This window comes from Blennius ocellaris (genome assembly GCF_963422515.1).
Source record: "Blennius ocellaris genome assembly, chromosome: 8".
In the NCBI taxonomy this organism is placed as follows: domain Eukaryota; kingdom Metazoa; phylum Chordata; class Actinopteri; order Blenniiformes; family Blenniidae; genus Blennius; species Blennius ocellaris.
In genome coordinates, this window is record NC_137657.1 from 23,568,068 (window position 1) to 23,587,734 (window position 19,667).

Below are 19,667 nucleotides of genomic sequence, written 5' to 3' on the forward strand. Positions count from 1 at the left end.
CTGTGAGAATTCTTTAGCGGCTGGAGATAATTGCACGCTAATTTAAAGCATCACCTCGGCTGTCATCTTTCTGCGTGGATTCCCCGACCGCCTCCGATACTGCTGGAGCAAGAGGAATGCAATGCAGCAAAAAGCCGCTCTGATGAAGGAGATGCATTGCAGTTTGATGAGGCTGGAAAATGACTAGCAATGACAGAAAATGGGACTTGGTGATTGTGGTAGACAGGAGCGAGACTTCATGTGATTAGGTGCAAACTAAAGCCGGGATTGCGAGAGATTGCTGCGACTTGGAAAGGCAAGAGTCAGGGAGAGAGGATTGGAACAAACAGTATTTCTCTCTTTTACTCACTTTTTTTTTTGGGGGGGGGGGTACTGAACTCTCTGGGCTCGCCCACGACTGTCATCAAATCTGTAATTCAATGTGCCAACTGAGTAGAGAAAGATCCAGCACCTGATGGTATAAGCACAAATAGTCTGCGCTCACTTCACTACCCGCATTCCTCACTCCTCTCAGCATAGAAAGGAAATGAAAAAATGAAGAGGCCGGCAAATGAGTGAATTCAAACAATTTTATTCCATTTTTGATGCATCCGCTGATGTGAGGGTTCTTTTTTTTTACATATATATACATCCTATACTGCCTAGTGGTATCAGGCTTACAGTCCATAATTGGATCATTTTCATTAGAAGGGTAATGAGGCATGCCCTGAAATGCACTGCAGTTTATTGTGCTTTTCCAGGATATTACACCTGTAATTGAGGTTGTAGCATTATTACAGCTAATGCTAAATGCATTGAACACTCATATATTCTGAGGCAGCCTCACAGGCAGAACTCCAACACATTTCCCTGATGACCGTGTTGAGAAGCTCGCCAAAAAACTATTAGACTTGCAAGCCTAACAAGTGATTCTTGGGGCTTCAATAACATCCTGGAGCTTGTCGCTTGTTTTTTTTGTGGGGAGGGGGGGGCTTCTCAGTCGCCTTCCAGACTGGTTATTTCAGCCTGCCCACTCTCCCCGAGGAGTTGCAGCAACTTCGTATATGCGCTCCTGTTATAGAGAGATGTGTTACATTCAATAAAGGACACGGATAAAGAACATTTCCAGTTCTATATGTAACACCTGGTTATTGTCTAGACAATTTAAAAATAGTTTGAAGGCACTATGTGCAGTCTACATGGTGCCCTGGATGTGATTCATGTACATGTTCACCTTAAGGCGATGTTCTTGCCCAGTCCTCTTTTGTGCTCGGTGCTTCTCAAGCTGAGGGAAAGGTCGGGGATCAGAGCCTGGACCACAGGGGGATCTAAAACGGCAACCGTCTCCAGGACGCCGTATACCTGTCTGTCGTACACTCCCTCGTTCTCCCCCACAAACGACCTGAGATCAGAGGATGACACAGGCAGTGATTGTATATTTGTGCATCCTGTGTGGAGTCCCAAGTGTTCAGGGCTACTGGAGGCAAACGCAGCTCTAATAATACAGGTGCACATGTTTATTGCTTCACATTACAGTTAAATTACCTTAAAACAGTGATCATCTGTTCGCACGGTCCCTGTGCAGACGCAGCAGCACATCTCTCCACCACAAGCTGTATGGCATCTGTGCCCGTTTTCCTCACTGGAAACAAAAACAAACAAACAAACAAAAAAACTGATATTAGTGACATCATTAGACAAGCAAGCACTGATGAAAGCTGTGAAAATCAACAATATGTTTACAAAAATAAACTGTAATGTCTCCCACATCCCCACACTGTCCTTCTTGGATGGCGCTACGTATTTGGAGCTGCGGCTCGGTGACTCGGCACAGTGGACCCCATCAGGGTGAAATTGTTCATCTCACCCTGCGGCTCGTTGACCAGCATCACGCAGCGCAGCAGCGAGGGGAGTGGCGGGGTGAGGAGGGTGGGGTCCGAGTCACTGTTTCGTCTCAGGAGCTCCAACATGAACATGAGCACCGATGCTAGGCGAGGAGGAGGCGCGTGACCTTTGAACTGCAGGAAGCTCTCACTGTAAAATCAGAGTGGGACACATTCAAGTACTTTAAAGGGATTACTTTTGTCGATTTTTAAGAACAGAAAAAAAACCCCATATATATATATCAATCAATATATATAGCAATATACAGGTGTGTGTAACATGGGATTTAGGTTGGAGTTGCAGTTTTCTCTTTCTCTTACTCTCAAACAAAAGTCATTTTCAAACACAATTTGCATGTGAAATTCATACTGAAGCCAGGTGGTTGGTGGGCCGCGACATTGAAACAACAGCTCGGTCCAAGAGACCTACCACAGCACCTCCAGGATGGTCCTCCTCAGAGCAGCTCCCCGGACCGTCGCGCTGGCCTCGCAGGCGCCCAGGAGCACCGGGTGGTTGGCGACGATGCCCACGGACGGAGACGCGGGAAGGAAGTGGTCCAGGTATCTGCGGGTGACGGAGCGCAGCTGCTGCTTGATGTAGACCCCCTGGGACTGAGACACACTGGAAGCCACCGAGAGACCCTGAGTGAGAGAGCGAGAGAGAGAGCGAGAGAGAATCAGAAAATACAAGAGAGGATCAACGCTGGACGGGCAGCTAAGCAATGAGTGATGAGTGCTTTGTTTTATGATGCTGGACACTGAGTGCAGTCCAACACGTTTGTGAAGAAGCTGTCCAAAGCAGTGAGTGTGTGCTTGTCCTAACCTGGAGGAACAGCGGCAGGCTGTCCCTGAGAGCTTTGTCCTGTTGGTTTAGGTGGTGTGGGAGCAGCAGACCATCCACAATGCGGAACAACAGCTGCTGGGCTTTGGAAGTGGCCAGCAGGGGGCTCCAGTGCTTCACCAAGCAGCCTCCATCATGTGGAGGGACAAGCCACAGTGTCAGATACAGTGAAGCTAAACGGAGCCACAACTTTGTGAACTGTATGATGAGGAATATGGACTCTGCACCTACCGACAGCCCAGTAAGCCAACTGTATTCCGTCTTGGTTTTTGCTGACCAGAGATGGTTTGATGTGTTTCAGGACGTCACCGATGTAGTCCATTGCTTTGGTCACCATGGACGAACGCTCGGACAACAGTTGCAGTCCACTGTAGACACTGCCTACAGCCTGACACCAACAGAGACCACAGATAAAAAGAGATTAATTTAATGATACACCACATGTAAGTCTTCATGTAAAAGTTCAGGGATGCTTTTTGCTCAGATATGCAGACCAGTTCTTCTGCCATCGTCTTTTAATCAGCTTTATCCTTGAGCTGCTCCCTGCTGAATATGGGCAAAGGCAGATTACACCCGATAATACACCCAACACACTCATGTTTACATCTGGGGCAATTCGGTGGCACAGGAAACCCACAAACCATGACTTTGACTGGGAGATATTCTTTCTCTGGCATGAGACAACCACTACACCATTGTGCAGCTGATTCTTGCCACTAAATATTTTAAATGTACAAAGTAAAGAAAAGCACAACTTCAGAACTACAAGGGCAGAAATCACAGCTCACCACTAGAGTTGTCCCAAAGCAAACCAGTTGCGGGTTGTCTAAATGTGCAAAAAATATGAGATTTGAGGGACTGAAACGACCACTGTTGCTGCTGTGTGTTACCTTGACGAACATCTCCAGCGCTGAAGTGGGATCTGGTCTGTTGGAAGCCAACTGGAGGCCGGCTCTTTGCAGAAGACTGTCCACCTCAGGGAGCCTCAGCACAAGCCGGGTCAGCTCACACAACTGCTCCTCCGCAGCCCGGCCTGGAAGAACGCGGACACAAACAATAATAATGTATTGTTACTCTCTCGACAGTTACCGCAGGAAGAGTGGAAGGTTTTACAGGTCAAGCAAAAGGTCTTTTTCTCTCACTTTTTATGATAATAACAAGTGTTGCTTAAAAATGTACTTTTACGTTCAAAACTGTCTGAACTGGCAGCCGAAGCTCCACTGCTGAGTGCCGTCACCTGTTCTGCTCCCCGTTCCATCTAGGCTCTTGTGAAGGTGTTGCTGCAGAACGCATCTGAACCAGGCCCTCACCGTCAGGCTCTGTGCTGAACCTGGAACAGTGACGCTGGAATCCCCACTTAGTGACGACACCAGTTCACTGATAGAGAGAAAGAACAGGGATTCATCATGAATGAAAACACCGCCTCACTTAAAAAGCTCAGATTGTAGTAAATGGAGGTACGGCGGAATAACATTTCAAAAAGAGCAAGACAATAGTTGTGTCTTTACATTCAGGCATAACGGAATAAATTAATCGGACACAGTCTGAATGGGAATGTTGAGGCTGAAATAATCACCCTGTTCTTACTCTCGGGTGTAATATTGCTGATGCACCTTTTGCATTCTGTTTAGCAGCACAAATCTGGTTACTTAATGTATAATCCCAATACCAAGGTCTTTCTCTGCTCTCACTTGATAATCAGAGACAATTCCAGACAAGACTGAAATAAACACAACCAAGTGTTGTGCAATTTAGGTTTGATGGAAGATGTGAACAGAAGAGCAAGTCACCTGCCTCAGGTTTTCATATTCCGAGTGTTGAGGTTAGGGTGTCAGGGAGGGCAGATCTACCTGTTTTGGAGCAGGTGGGGGAGGTAGCGCGTCACCAGTCGTGGGTGAACTATGTCGTCCCAGCCGAAGCATTGCAGGATGGATTGGACCGGGTTGGGCTGGAGGTCCTGGGGGGCCGATGAGGGCAGATCGAAGGCCAACAGAGTGAAACCTGAAAGTGAAAAGTCTGAACTGGTTAGATGCTGAAGTGAAGTTCCAAGCTATTTTGTATGTTATTTAGAGCTATGGTTCACCAATAAAGCTAAATATTATTTCACAACGCTTAACAAATGATCCCAGACTCCCGGTTGTTGCATCATCAACACAACTTACCATTTATACAACATTAACTTGAAACAATGGGATGGAGGCTGCACAGGGGTGTAGTGGATAGCATTGTCATATCATAGCCCTGGTTTGAGTGGCTTTCTGGGTGGAGTTTGCATGTTTTCCCCCCGTCAGCTGGGATGGAATCCGGCACCCCTAATTTGTATAAAGTTGTTTAGGAGCTGGCTGGAATATGAGTTGCCATTGGAGTACTTTCACTAAACATTGAAAATCAATATTTTTTTTAATGTACATGACAATAAAGTTCACTTGATTTCAATCTCTTCTTTCGCTTCATCTCAAATGGCGACACCTGTTTTCATAATGTGAAACATTACAGGTAAAACTTAAACGTTTATCTATTTCTGTAAAAATTCTTCCCCCCCCCCCCCCCCCTCATGTGAGTCACTAACCTGCAGCAGCGTCTGCCAGCTGTGGCGGCGGGGTCTGAGACAGACGTAGGCTACGCAGGAAGGGGAAGAAGTGAGCCCAGAGAGCCGCTGCTACCGCAAGGTGGCGCTCTTTCGCTGCACCGCTGGCGGCGGCAGGAGCCCAGGCCGGAGCGGGCAACGACTGGCCACTGCGCTGGTGAACCCGTCTGAAAAGGAAGGACACAGACACGCGTATAAAAAAACAACAACAGATAAACAAATCTATCTGACGCAAGACTCACGACCCAGCACTCCCTCTCCAGACTCCTCAGCTCCGCCTTCCACTTTCTCAAATCCTCCTGCGCCCCTGTTTCTCTCTTCACTCTTTCCTTTATGTGCTTGCCCCCTCTCTCTCCTCTCCGGGGGGGATTACTGGGTGTGGCGGTGCGCGGCAGTGTGGAGGTAGATGTCAGGAGAGGAGAGGCGGCGGGATATTATGAGCATAGAGTGGAGCCTAATGCTGATCCCCTGTACACACGACTATACTTTGGCTCTTTCTGGCTCATCCTTGGCCCCGGCCCCAGCTGCCACGGCAGCCCCACAGTGGCTGGCATTAGCCCAGATAAGCAGCTGAAGGAGCTGTAATCTCATTTAGAGGGGAGATGATCCTTCTGTCCCCCTCGTTCACCCGGACGAGGGTGTGCGGATGGAGGGGAGGCTGGGGAGGAAAGGGAGGAGAGAGAGGAGGAACCCCCCCCCCCCCCCTCACCCCCCTTTCCTTCTATCCCATCCTGAACCGCACATTCTCATCTGCTGCTATCATGTACACACACACACACACACACACACACACACACACACACACCTCACTGGTGCCTTCCCTTCCAGCAAGGTTGCATCTAATCCAGAGAGAGCTGAGACAATCGATTAGAGTCTGAATTCATTAGCCTCGTTACTACTGCGGAATAGGCCTTTCACACCCATCAACCCTCATTGTACAAGACATCGTCAGAGACCCCACTTAATCCTCCTCACTGTGGCTTCTGATGCTCTGCACACAAACACACACACACACACACAGACACACATCAAGCGGCAACATATCATTAGGGAGCACGGTTAACCCTTTCCTCAGCTGCATCCACTGGAAAGACACATGAAACCAAAATACAACATCCTGATAAGTCCAGACAGACAAGAGACTCATCAAAACCACACGGGGGTTTAATTTACACGGCGCCCGATGTAACGCTACTCGCTAATCACATTACAGCAACAAATTAATGCATTATGAGGGAAGGTTGAGTAATTACAGTACAACTAAAATAATCAAATAAATATGGTGTTACATTCACTCCTTCCAATTATGTGCTCTATTGGTGGATCAAGCCTCCCTTTTATGCACGCTCATAGCGCCCGCTGACCCAACAATAGATTGACCTCTCATCACTCAATTTTAGCGCGCGGTCATGTGAGACACAACAGAAGAAATTCTCCATCTTTGATAACTGCTGCAAGTAGATTTAGCGATGTTCTTTTCCCCCCAATGTGTTGACCAAAAGGATGGCAATTTCTTTCATGAAATGTTGAAGGCTTGTTGTTATAATGTTAATCCATTTATGTTCTATACTGCTTTATCCAATTCAGTGATTTTTGGACTGTGGGAGGAGAAAAGCACCCAGACAAAAAGCCACCCATGCACAGAGAGAACATGCACAGGAAGGCCCTTAAACCCAGACTCAAACCAGTGATCCTTTCGGTGTGAAGTGGGAGTGTTAACCAACACGACACTGTGCGGCTGTTTTGTTGGTACTAATGTGACAATGCATCTCAGGTACTGAACTGCATTTGTGTACAGTGGAAGTTATATAGAAGATGATGTGATGTGAATACAGGGAAACAACTTCTCCAATATGAATAAATGTATCATAAATCTTAATGCCAAATTGAACCGACTCAAAATTCTCTTTAGTCTTAATTTATCCACGTTTATCCATCTTACATTTAATTGTTTTCTCGATACCAAAGATCTCCAAAACGGAAAAGAAGAAGTGCTAGTGTCGGATAAGATGCCCTAATTCTCGCGAAGGGAAACACCTCACAAAAAAGTCATCAAGTCCAAAAGGATCCAAATTGTTTTAATGAAAACTGGTCCAACAGTGTGTGCCAGCGTCGACTCACCTCATCAGCTGGCATTGCGCACCCCTCCGTCCCAAAAGCAGAGGGTCATGGAAGGAAATCAGCCTGAGGAATTATGCCTGCTCCTGGCTTCCTGCCTCAGCACCGAGTCGATGGCTATCGCTCGGACCCTCCGCCGTCAACCATTGGCAGGATAATTGTCTTAATGTGTGCAGATTCCACATGCCTCTTAATAGACATAATGACACACAGGCTAAATTTGCCAGGCTACATAATTACCCATTAATTGTGTCACAGAAAAGGCATTAATCACAAAAAAAGATACCGAGAATTGCCAGGCTGAAGAATTATGTTTAATTTGGCGGGACGAATTGGAAAGAGAGAACACGGCTATTTTCTTCTCATTTTTATTTGGTTAAATGGGTCAGAGCGGTCCAGGCCGTAACACAGAGGGCCTCTGGGACTTCTCCTCTTCTCCTCCTCTCCCTGCTTGGCCATTAATGTGCAAATGTGTGCCCTCCAACCCCGAGATCCGAGATGGGAAGTTTGGGAATTAGGAAAGCTAACGAGATACCGTGTAATGGGAGCCCGGCACTGAAATAAGAAAGCAGTATACTTAGGTCAGTGTGTCACTTTCAGTGCGCGGACTTCTGTGGAGGTTCATGTGTGCGCGGAGTGGAGAGCGTGGAACGTGTACACTGGAGGATTGAAGCAATCACACACCTACATGAAGCTGTAAGAGGTGCTCGCTAACGCTTAATTTTACAATGTCCTTATTCTAATGTTTCAGCTCATCTAACCTTTTCAAAGTAATGCAAGTATAAAGTGGTGCTACAACAATTTAAGAGATGGTGTGCATACTGAGAAATGGGATATGCTTTGTGAAATGGTTAGCTACTGAACTTCAGTACTTTTCTGAACTGAATGTATGAAGCAAAATGTCAAGCATGACATCTGGCATGGGCTTTTTTTCTTTTCTTTTTTTTTTAATTCAGCTGCTCTAATGAATGATTTTGTACTCGGGCTCTGTGGAGCATTTCATCTTCTTACCGTTTTGCGTATTCTGGCACAAACTACACTGTTTTGGTTAGTTCTCCTGGCTCGCATCAATAAACGGATACCACGCTGCCTGCTCAATAGTGAATGACAGAAAGACCACAGAGCAAAAGGGGGAGAGCCAGTGAAGAGCCCTTATTTCCCCCCGGAGTTTGTAGAGACTGATGGTCTGTTCATGAGCAACAGGAAAGTCTGGAGGTTTGACTTCAAATAAAAGTCTGTCACACTTGAGAGTATCCCACTTTGAAAGTTTTCAAACATTTGAGAAAAAGGTTTTATATCACTGGGTATTTATTGCACTGTGTATAAATATCTACAAGAGATTTGTTAGTCATGCATTTAGTAAACAATCATCCATGATACGGAAATAATCATCGACATAAGGCTACATAACTCATTGGCCGCGTCGATACAGCGAGGCATCAGATATGTGTACAAATAGGAGTGACCCCTCTGTGTTATTTGATCCCGACGATCCGGTTGTTTATAACTTCTTTGTATTTGACTGTTTGTTGCTGCTCTGCTCTTGGACAATCCTGAAATAACATTTTCTCAGTTCCCAGCTGCCTCAAAGCACAACACAACAAAACTTATAGAAAGCTGCTTGTTACTGACAGCATGATAAGGTCCAGAAATGTTTTTGTGTCTTTCACATCAAGTTCCCTCCTTTTCTCTTCCAATCAAACACCAGCTCCCTTTTTTTTAGGTGCATGCATTCACTAATTCTGCATCAAATAAAAACATGCAGCCAAGCAACCTCTTCAGACACCAATACACACAGTGTAATTGGCTTCTGAATTAGGAAGTTAGTTAAATTAGTATGAAGCGTACAGCATATCATAATATCTCCCCTTGCCTGGTTTCACTTTACTGAAGTCAGTGATCACAACCTGAATGTGTAAAGGTGATAAGACAGCACACGAGATGCCACCCAGCTTCTTAACACCGAGTTTACCTGAGAATCCACAGTGAGAGACTCACATCGCCCCTCGCTCTGTAACCTTGAGCCCTCACCTGATTTTCTCTCTGTTCTCGCCTTTGCCTTCCCACATAAACAGACACTGTTTCAGCCAGGGCTTTGTGACCTTCAGCCGAGGTCGTTCATGTAACCTACACCCGTGTCCCTCAGCTGAACCTGCTCCGATGCCCTACTGACCAGACTCTCTCCGCACAGCCACAGCACTCTGCCGTCCTCGCCGACAGGAGGGTCCACGGAGGCTCCCGTGGGCCCGTAACTCTAATCAGGGCTTCAGTAACACCTGGCGTGGTCGATCTGGAGGCCACCGGACCTCCTGAGACTAACGGGGGCCTCAAACCAACACAGGTCCTTTATGGACGCTCATTGCTGCTGACAGCACAATCATCCTATTGTCAGCGTGAGAAGTGAGTGGACTGTGGGGCTGGGCTGGGTAGAAGCAGAACAGATCACTCCTAGCTGCTGTAGCAACTTATCAGATTTTAATAAAAGCTGAGCTTGGCCTTTGCCAGAAAACATTTGTCTGAATGTGTCTATTATCTGTGTGGGTGCAGCCATCAGTGAGCGATGAAAGAAACAGAGAAAGAGAGGAAACCAAAGAGCTGGAGTACCTGCGAGCCGGTGAATATATTTACACCGGCTTTTTCTCACCTGAGCTGTGCGAGGACGATCTGCAGAAAGCCCAGAGCCGAGTTCAGCTCAGACTGGCGGCAGGCGGGCAGCAGCCAGCCGAAGCCCTCGTTGAGCAGCTTCTCCTCCGACAGGCTGAGGGTGGCGCTCGTCTCAAACACCTCGGCCACTCCCTCCATGTAGGAGCCGAGCGGACCCCAGAGGGCCATCTTCCGGGAAACCTCCGTGGTCTTATCGTAGAACTCTTTGGCCGTCTCCTTGAAGGAGGAAGCCAACCAGCTCGCCTGGGCACCGACGTCCAGACCCCGCTCCTGATACGGAGATCAAATGAAGAATATTACAAGAAAAATCCTCAGAACTGCTGCAGTCACAACTCGCCCAATTTTCTTTCAATTTTTGCCCAACGAAAAGGACGAGTGTGAGAGAGGATGTTAAAGGTTTTAAAGTATTTCATACTGTTAATGGCTTACGATCAAGAATCTTAATTGCTTACTGTCATGTATTTCCTTTATTTATTTGTAAAGCACTGTGAATTGCCTTGTCTCTCAAAGGAACTCTACAAATAAATTTCCCTTAACATGGACAAAAAAAAGACTATTTCCCCGTGAAAATGTTATTGAATTTAAAATCAAATATTTAAAAAAATGCAGTAATCATTCAAAAACATTACGTTAGTCATCTTTTTATATATTTCTTTTCAGTTTGGTTTTCTGACTTATTAAGTACAAATGAAGCATACTGTATATGTTTATACTTTGTACATCCATTCACTACTTATTCTCCTACTACAACTGCTATCTTTTAATTTCATTCCTCTCAATGTAACGGTACTCATATACACCGGGGATGCTTTTGTAGAATTTCTGAATAAATACAGTATAATTGATATTGACATTATAAACACAAGGTTAAAGTCTCAAACATGTGAAAGCCAAAGCGATGTTTTTAATATAAATTAGAGTAAAAAAAAGGGGATTCACGTTCATTATGTGTGACACTTTGACTTGCTGCGTCGTCCTCGTGCTTCGTGACGATGTGGAGACGTACCTGGAAAAGCAGCAGCAGCGCCAGCTGCCCTCTCCAGACCAGTGTACGGGATGCAGGTGGGCAGTTGGAGGGCAGGAAGCCGAGCAGCTCGCACGCTCTGCTGGCCACGTCCTCCAGCTCCGCCTGCCTGGCGACCACGAGAAACAGCAGCAGGAAGTTCATCAAGCCTGCCTCGGACAACTCCTGCATCTTCTTTGGGGAGAACTTTGAGTAAATCCTGCAAACCACAGAGAAAGTGGAAGAAGAGAGGAAAACATGATCAACTGAAAGATTGAAAGATTATACTATCCACTATTTGCATCAGCTCCAAATGCACAGCACTCGAGTGTAGACTTTTTCAACTGTTTATTTACTTGGACCAACCGAACTCGTCAGAGGTGATTTGCTCCACTGAAACCCCCAACTTTAAATGCTGAGTAACAGAACTTTCCACCCCCACTGTGCACCCCAACCACCTGCCTCCACCACCCTCCTGGCTCCAGGGGAGAAGGCTGGGCTGCCCAGCCTTCAGTGTGTGTATGCGGGTGTGGGAGAGATTGAGGGAGAAAGAAAAAAACTGGAGAGGCGAGTAAGAATAGAGAACCACCCAGCACGCTGTTAGATCCTGCGGGCACTGTGGAGAAATGCCTTTAAAGATCATGTTAAATGTCAGAGACACTCAGACACACAGCAGTAGGCGCCGGTCCCTCTCTCTACAGCCAAACCAATTTACTGCAACACCAGTGAGAGATCAATAAAACCACACGCACACACACATCCACCGCCACACATCCAGCTCGCTGTTTGCTCGGCTGGCAGGAAAACACAGAAGGCTGGAGACCCCCCTCCCCTCCCCTCCCCTCCCCTCCCCTCCTTACTTCCCTCTCGCCCTCCCCTCTTCTCTCTCCCTTCCACTCCTCTTCCCGAACCACAGACGCAGCCCACACAGGTAAGTAGAGTTGCTGTTTGGGTCAAAACACAAACAGCAAGCGTCCCAAGACAAACTCCACGTAAGAAGTATGACTGATACCAAAGGAGTTGAGGCAACCGGGAAGGGAGTTGGGAGAGACCAGGTTAACACAGACAACCAGCTCCGCAACACCCACAGAGGCCTCGGTAAAGGAGGAAGTGGCCAAGCGTGCAGTGGAGAGAGCGAGGGGAGGGAGATTTAAATAGATGAATGGGTTATATGTAACAGGGATATAAGCAGCACGCTGGGAGGCAGCAGTGGGGATTTGCTGTATTCTCCCAACCTGTCTGTCTGTTTGTTTATTCCGGACAGCTTTTTTTTCCGGAGGCGAGCAGATGCTCCTAACTCCCGGCGTTGGAGATCAACATGCTCGCAGTCGATCCCATTAATGTGGTCGTCGCGGGTGTCCCGCAGAGCCTGGCCAGGAGTGGGAACGCTGCCGAAACCGTGTAGTGATACAGTCGGCACGCCTCGCGCCTGGTGATGGTTTTTGGTGGAGGGTGGGTGGAGGCGGGGAGTAATCTGGACCCGTCCCAGCCCAGCCAAGCTGTTGCCAGACTGCCTACCACCCACATCCCCCCCCCCCCCCCCCCCGTGCCTCCCGCTCCCCTCCACCCAAGCTCCCCTCTCTATCCGTGTTGGAAACCAACACAGCTTCGTTAAGGCGAATTAACCGCCACGCTCGTTAGCTAATTAGCCCCCATGTCTGCAGTGCTACTGAGCACATTCCAGACAGAGGGAAGTCATTAGGCGGATTTATCTACGGCTGCCTCTCTCTGGCACCCAGCCGGCCCGGGGATATGGGATGGTCCAGCGATCGGTTCCGATACGCGCACCAGCTTGCGTCTTCCCCACCTCCCCCCCTTTCCTAATTTCCTTCCCCAAAGATGCACATCCTCTCTCCGTTCAGGGTCCTCACACACCCCGAAACCATGTCACTGCTCTAGGGAGCAGGTGCACAGTGTGTGTGTGTGTGTGTGTCTTGTGTGTGCTCTGCTTGGAGGCTTTCCGGGTCTGGCCTGTGCAGAAGAGCAGGTGGTTGACTCCTGAGACACCTGCTCCATTGGTGGGTCTGCGTAAATATCAAAGACCCGCTGGGAGACTGTGATGCACCTGGCACGGACACAAACAAGCCTGAAACGCATGAGAGTTTGCAAACACATGTGGTGCGAGGGAGTATTCATAGAGGTTTGCGACACACACACAGGTAACAGAGAGCCACGCAAGCACTTGAAAGCAGCAGACAATTGAAGATCGAGGGGAACTTCCTTATTAGTAATCAACCGTGAAAGCGTCCGTTCCCAAAACCCAGCGTGTACTGTATCTCGTGTTGACATGGCTGCCTATGTGCAAGGCCTGTATTTTCAAGGTGGGGGGGCGAACATGCCAGGAGGAAGAACTACAAAGCTTCCCCGGGCCCACTCTTTCCATCCTTACCTCCCTTTGATCTGCCTCTGTGGGACTCCGCCTGCCCTGTCCGGGGAGAGGCACAGGGCCAGCACACGGAGGAAGATGTGGAAGGAGCTGGCAGAGCGGTAGAGCTGGGTGTGTCCCTGAGAGCGGAGGGGAGGGGGGCAGCAGCAGCTGTGGGCCTGCTCCAACAGAGCGAGAGGAGTCTTGCACAAAGTTCCAAGGCCAGATATCCCCAGCCAGGGCACGGCGAAGGAGGCACTCTGGAGAGGAGCAAACGGCAGAATTATACAGGCACACCTTGGAACAAATTGAATAGACGTAATAGGAGGTCAAAAGATGAGGAATGATTAAATCAATTGGATCGGAATAGGTTTGAGAAAGATCTATTGACGGAGTCTGCATGTTCTCACCAGATTCTTACTGTAGTAGTCCCAGAGGATGGAGACAGCGCTGGTGCTCGGCTCCCACAGGAGACACAGACTGAGACTGCAATGGACGTGCATCCTGATCTGCTCTTCTGCTAGACCTCCCTTGGATAACACACACAAATTTAAATGTTATGAAATCAACAGGGGGAGGCAATAGCGTGTGACTGAAAGCAGCGCTGACCTTGGGGTTGCAGGTTAATTTAAGTAGCTCCTCCACAAAGGTCCAGTTATCCCCCAGATGATTCTACAGGTGCGAACAAAGTAGGTTATAAGCAGAACATCTAACACACTTCACTGGTCATTAATCCAGCTCTTCGGGAGGGGATATGGCTGAATTCAAACTACACTCTGCACCTGGTTGCAGAGGCCGCTCGTACACCACTTATGTAAATCGGAGTATTTGTCTCCGTTTTAATTTGCAGTCCGCTCACAAACCAAGTGGATGTACATGTGTTGAGAGGTTTCTGGGTATGTTGGATAATAGAGAATCTATCTCGACAAGATAGCACCGGTGGAGATTACAGTGACTTCAGCTGTAGGGCCCGGAGGCCTGGGCTTCATGTCAGTTCATATTCAATAGGAGGAAAATCATGATGAATGATATAAAAGAGCCTGGAAATAGAAGTAAGGCGTGAGGTATCCTTTTGTAGCTCGAAGATAAAAACACAGCTCTCAGCTGCTCTACGGAAAAAAAGTTTTCTCAAGACAACATGACTGTTCGCTCTTATTAACATAATGTTATACATATAAGGCCGACTGTTTTGCCTGGAAATTGATCTGAAAAAGTGTGATTGTACTGAGTGCATCCCACCTGCATGGGAGATTCACAACCAAGAGGAACATGCTGGATGTCTGACTGAACCGGTGAAATGTCAGGTACAGTATTTGAAATGAACGATGACCTGGCGAAGCCAGCTACAGATGCTGGATAATCATTTTTTTTACAAGGAAATGCTGTGGACGGCAGCGAGGATGATGGACTGTGGTAGGAGCAGGTGGAACCGGAGCACTTGAATGACGACAGCTGGAGTGAAACCAATGAGCAAGAGATCTGTGTGAGGAATAGGCTGAGGGCGAGATGCATTGTAAAGCACGTGTGACGGTCTGTGTTACGTCGTCACTATTGAAAAATGTTCGCAACAGATGTTCACAGATTTAGCTTGTAAAATAATTTTTCAAATATGAGGCTGGTAAAAGAGGGGACTTTTATAATCGAGGTGTATATGTCTTCATGGTTGCTCCCTTTTGTGGAGGTCGCCACAGAGGGTTATCGCAACGGGCTGGTTTTTACACTGGATTTCCGTCCTACTGCAAACAGAATTCAAACCTGGGTGCCCGAGAGCATTTGGATTTTGCATCCTGAGTCTTCACCTTGGTGCACAAAACATCTATGCTTTGTGCAGTTTTGTTTGCATGCTGTGGTTGTCTGTACTGTGGTACTCGTGTACTGAAATAACAAGTCATATTCTCAAAGATACGACCCCTAAAGTAAAACCTCAGTCCAATGCAATCTTTCAAGAAGAGATAACCGAGAAATTTACAGACATGCACATTCTCAAATGCGTCCGAGTCGCGTACCTCGTTCTGAACCACTCCATTTCGACTGTACTGGCCTAACATTGCTGAGTGAGTGACCAGCCACCAAGTGAATCCCAGAGGGTCTTTACAGTGTGCGGGCAATCCGGCGAACTGCTCGGCTGCAGGCTTCCCCGACACCAGCGGCCTCAGCAACGTGTTCATGTAACTCCAGAAGGACTGATGGGAGAAAAACACCTCCGTTAGTCCAAAGTGGCGTGTAACCTGTTTAATGGGTGCCTATTGAGATGTGTGCATTTGTGCTACCTGTGTGTGTAACACTTTCTGTCTGTGCTCCAGAAGGAACATGAGCAAGACCCACAGCTCTTTGGTGCAGGTGCAAAGATAATGATGGCTGCTCAGCGTCTCCGTGGGCCTCACCTGGAAATCATTGGGAACCATTTAGCGCAGTCAGCTCTATTTTACACTCGCATATCTGTTATATAGTGTTTATTATCCAGTTTTAGCTAACCAGGTACTCAATTTATTAGAATAACTTTTATATCTGCAGCAGGAAAATAACGCTGCTGGCACATCTGGTGCGACGCAATGAGCCACCCACCTTGCTGTATTTGCCTATGGCCAGACCAGTGAGGTCGCAGAGCAGACCGCACAGGTGTTCGTCAAACAGGCTGCTATCAGTCAGGTTCTCTCCCGTCAGATTAACAAACTGGTGGGCGTACACCACCTGGCCTGGAGAGAGGAACAAGCAAAATTACAGGGGAGGAAAAAAAAAAGAAAAAAAGTATCTTTTTCCACAGTAATGGCACAAGATCATGCACACAAGCCATGTCGAACATCCCCCAAATCCTTCCCGCTCATTTTCTGCTTCGGCGTTGAGCTACCTTGCATCTTGTGACCAAGCAGGTGAAGGATCTCCAAAACTGACCAGTGGATGTCAAGATGAAGGTGTAACAAATGCCAGGAGGGAGGAAGAATCTGTGGGAGGAATGCAAAGTTTGATGTCAAGAGAGGGAAAGTAAAACGGATGGTGGAAGCTCTGAAAAAGCCCCAGAGTGGTTATATAAGTCACTCCTCAGCTGAATTCCTTTCATTGGCTCTATGAAGCTTAGCTACCATCCTCATTTATAATGCACCTGTTTTTAAAGCCTTCTCCCCCTCTGGTGTCTGATCTACGCGTACCTTTCCCTGGTTCGGTATCGTGAAGGTGCTTTGAACGTTGGCAGGCAGGTCTTTGAGCCTTCCGATGAGGAGAGTGACGCCGAACAGCTCCTGCACTAGAACAGACGGCAACAGAGCCTCCAGCTCCTCGAAGGGATGTGACTGACCCGCATCTAGGGACCGGCAAGGACCCAGGAATCTGCAAAGACACACAGAGACGAGTAAAATCTAACTGGAAATCTAGATAAAAGCTCTGGCAACCATAACACACGAGTCTACTGAGTTTTGTCGTGGCACTGGCTCGAACGATAAAGTCAAACACAAATCAACGGAATTAATTCAGAATTTACTGTGCTAGATTACCACAGAAATACTGTTAAAAGTCTTAGAAACAACCAAATATTACAGGCGAATCTAAAAAAAAAAAAATCGTTTTAAAAGTCTTATCTGTCATTTTTACAGTAATTACAATTAAAACAAAAATACGTCTAAGTTTTACCAAATTGGCTGGGCATCTTGGACTTATTCAAATGAAAAATAATCTAGATGACAATGTGGTTTGACTTCCCCCCCAAAAAATATATATGATCAAATTACTGAGGATTAGAACATAGAAAGTAAATGTCCTCCAAGAATGTATTTTTTTGTTATAGTCAGTAACTTGGCCCAAAGTTGAAACTCTTCCTTTGCTGCAATGATACACTTTTACAGTGCTGGGTTTGTCATTAGCAAACGGATTCAACGCGTTGAATACATCAATGCGTTGAATCATCATTCAAGACGATTCATCTCAAGATGAATCATCTTGAGACTTCAGTGATTATATTTCCTTTTTTGTTTTAAAGCACGCACATTTTGCTTGACTGTCACTCAAACTATCGTGACAAACTCTCATATTTTACACATACGTTTGTTACATGTGTTTCAAGTACTGACTTACCTGTACACAAACACTTTGACATACTGAAGGAAGGACACACACTGCTGTCGAAGGTCTTCTGCTTCAGAGTGCAGATTACCTGCTTGTCCTAAAGCAAATAGATGATATAAATAACTACTCCACTACATCAGGTATTACACGACTCAAACAAACAAAAACTCACAGCATCAGATAGTACTACAAACATTCAAATCAACTACTTCATGCCCAACAAAATTAATTTTACTCTTTTTCTAAGCCCACGTCATGTCGCCTGGTGAATTTACAGATTCAGAAGTTTAGCAGGGACTTGAACTCTGACCTCCTAATTCTCAAGTAATGGGAGCAAATAAAATGATAAATTGTTGTATATGCTGCATTATGCTGTATGTGACTATTCGTGGGCTAATTGGCTCTAATCCCCCCCGAGGAGACTGCAGTCTTGTGCCATGAAATATCCTAACCTGATTATGTTGTTTGCTGGTAATGTAAAAATATCACCATGTGTCTACTTATAATTTAGACATTATAAGGCTGCATTTGCCGAAGACATGAGATGTTGTTATATAAGCAAACAATTCTGTGTGCAAAAATATCTGCATGAAAACTGAAAGACTGGCAGACTTACCAAAGTCATGAGATCCAGACTGTGCCAACATTTCCAACCTGTAAACCTTCTGTCTGAAACACACAAAATACAGCGAATAAGACCAGAGATTCATTTGTCAATAAACTGTGGACATTTCTTCGCTGGACCCAAACAGAAAAGCATGAAGAATCTTATTCAAAAGTAATCCGTTGAAAGCTTTTCAGCTTTTTCTGGATGGTCGGAAGTGAGATGATCTCAAATGGAAAGGAATTTATCGGGGAGCGGTTTTACATCTCAACTTACCGGAGCAGACCAAAGAGTAGCTTGGTAGATTCCACCAGTGCTGTCTCAGTCACCCAGGGGAAGCCGAAGATGTCCACTGTGTCTGTCTCATACTCTGCAGGGGCTGGATCAAGGCGCAGCAGCAGTCTACAAAGTGCATAGATAACATAGCATGGCTTGTACTCTGCAGAATAGTGTGGCCGGAATCTCTTTTTTTGCTGCTGCAATGAACAGAAATAGACATTTAAAAAAAAACAACTTAAAATTAGTGTGTGTTTAGGAAAAAAAAAAGGATCATTTGCACACGATGCCATGAGCATTTTTATTTACTAGGACGATTTCTTTGGCACAAAATAAGGCAAAAAGTGTTGACATCCATGCGGGGACACATGACATTACAGACAAACCGTTTCAGGGAGCCTCTCGCGATGTACCCGTCTGGAGAGAGTGTTCCAGCCGGGTCGTCTTTCACTTCAGAGCAGCAGAAGCACGGTGGCCGTGCCGGAGTCAGCTCGTACAGGCTGTCATCTGCAAATGGTGAAACTGGAGGGGTGAGGGAATCACCGAACCCGTCTGCCATGCTCTCACTGCAGGAACACATAAAAAGCATAGTATGGGCACAATCTAAACTTTTTGACATTTTGTGACCGATACAAAAACTAAAATTAAAACATCCTTACATAGCAATAACTACACATATATTGTACTGAAGCAGGTTAGTGTTTTAAAAACTACAGCAGGTTCAGATATTCACTCCACTTTATCAGTTATTATCGGTTTTCCGTAACAATGAAACATTGCTTTGGACAAAATGAACTTGATTTGACCATGTGAGTATGCTTGACAATAAATACATAATTAAGGTCAATATTGCAAAGAACGTCAACAACAACAACAAAAACAACACTTTCTTAAAAATAAATAATCAAACCAGTGCATTGTTTATTATATATCAACCTCAACAATGACAGAATACATCGTGAGGTGCAAAACAATGAAGTGAGTTTTATCTTTAAAACAAGGCAGAATCAAATATGTTGTGGTATAATGATATCCCCCTAAAAGTATATAGGTAATGTTCTGTAGTTTTTAAATAATTTCACTGCTTTTAAAGCATTATGGCGCTTCGCTTCTCAACATTTCTCAACTCTTAGCGGTTTTCCAAAATTATACTGTTATTAAATCAGGGACTGGAGCAGTCCAGAGGAAATCTAAATCATAGCTCACTAGTCTTTAAAATACATTCATTTTGACACGACAGTAGATATGATGGTGAATGATGGTTAATTGACTTTAGACAAGATAAACTGTG

General features: G+C 46.1%; 1 protein-coding gene across 1 annotated transcript; it reads right to left on the minus strand.

The window, feature by feature from the left end:
• Positions 1-734: 734 nt before the first annotated feature.
• Positions 735-18,935, minus strand: mms22l (MMS22-like, DNA repair protein; the record flags this gene model as incomplete). Its single annotated transcript, XM_080501253.1, has 25 exons — positions 735-1,051; positions 1,214-1,381; positions 1,525-1,621; positions 1,847-2,013; positions 2,293-2,504; positions 2,686-2,831; positions 2,935-3,091; positions 3,594-3,736; positions 3,941-4,080; positions 4,554-4,704; positions 5,273-5,457; positions 10,053-10,342; positions 11,079-11,295; positions 13,465-13,700; positions 13,851-13,970; positions 14,050-14,112; positions 15,447-15,623; positions 15,711-15,824; positions 16,006-16,136; positions 16,289-16,382; positions 16,587-16,764; positions 17,506-17,593; positions 18,113-18,165; positions 18,377-18,502; positions 18,763-18,935. The coding sequence occupies 25 exons, from the start codon at positions 18,933-18,935 to the stop codon at positions 976-978; spliced, it is 3,702 nt and encodes a 1,233-aa protein (XP_080357379.1). The 3' UTR covers positions 735-975.
• Between the last annotated feature and the right edge of the window lie 732 nt (positions 18,936-19,667).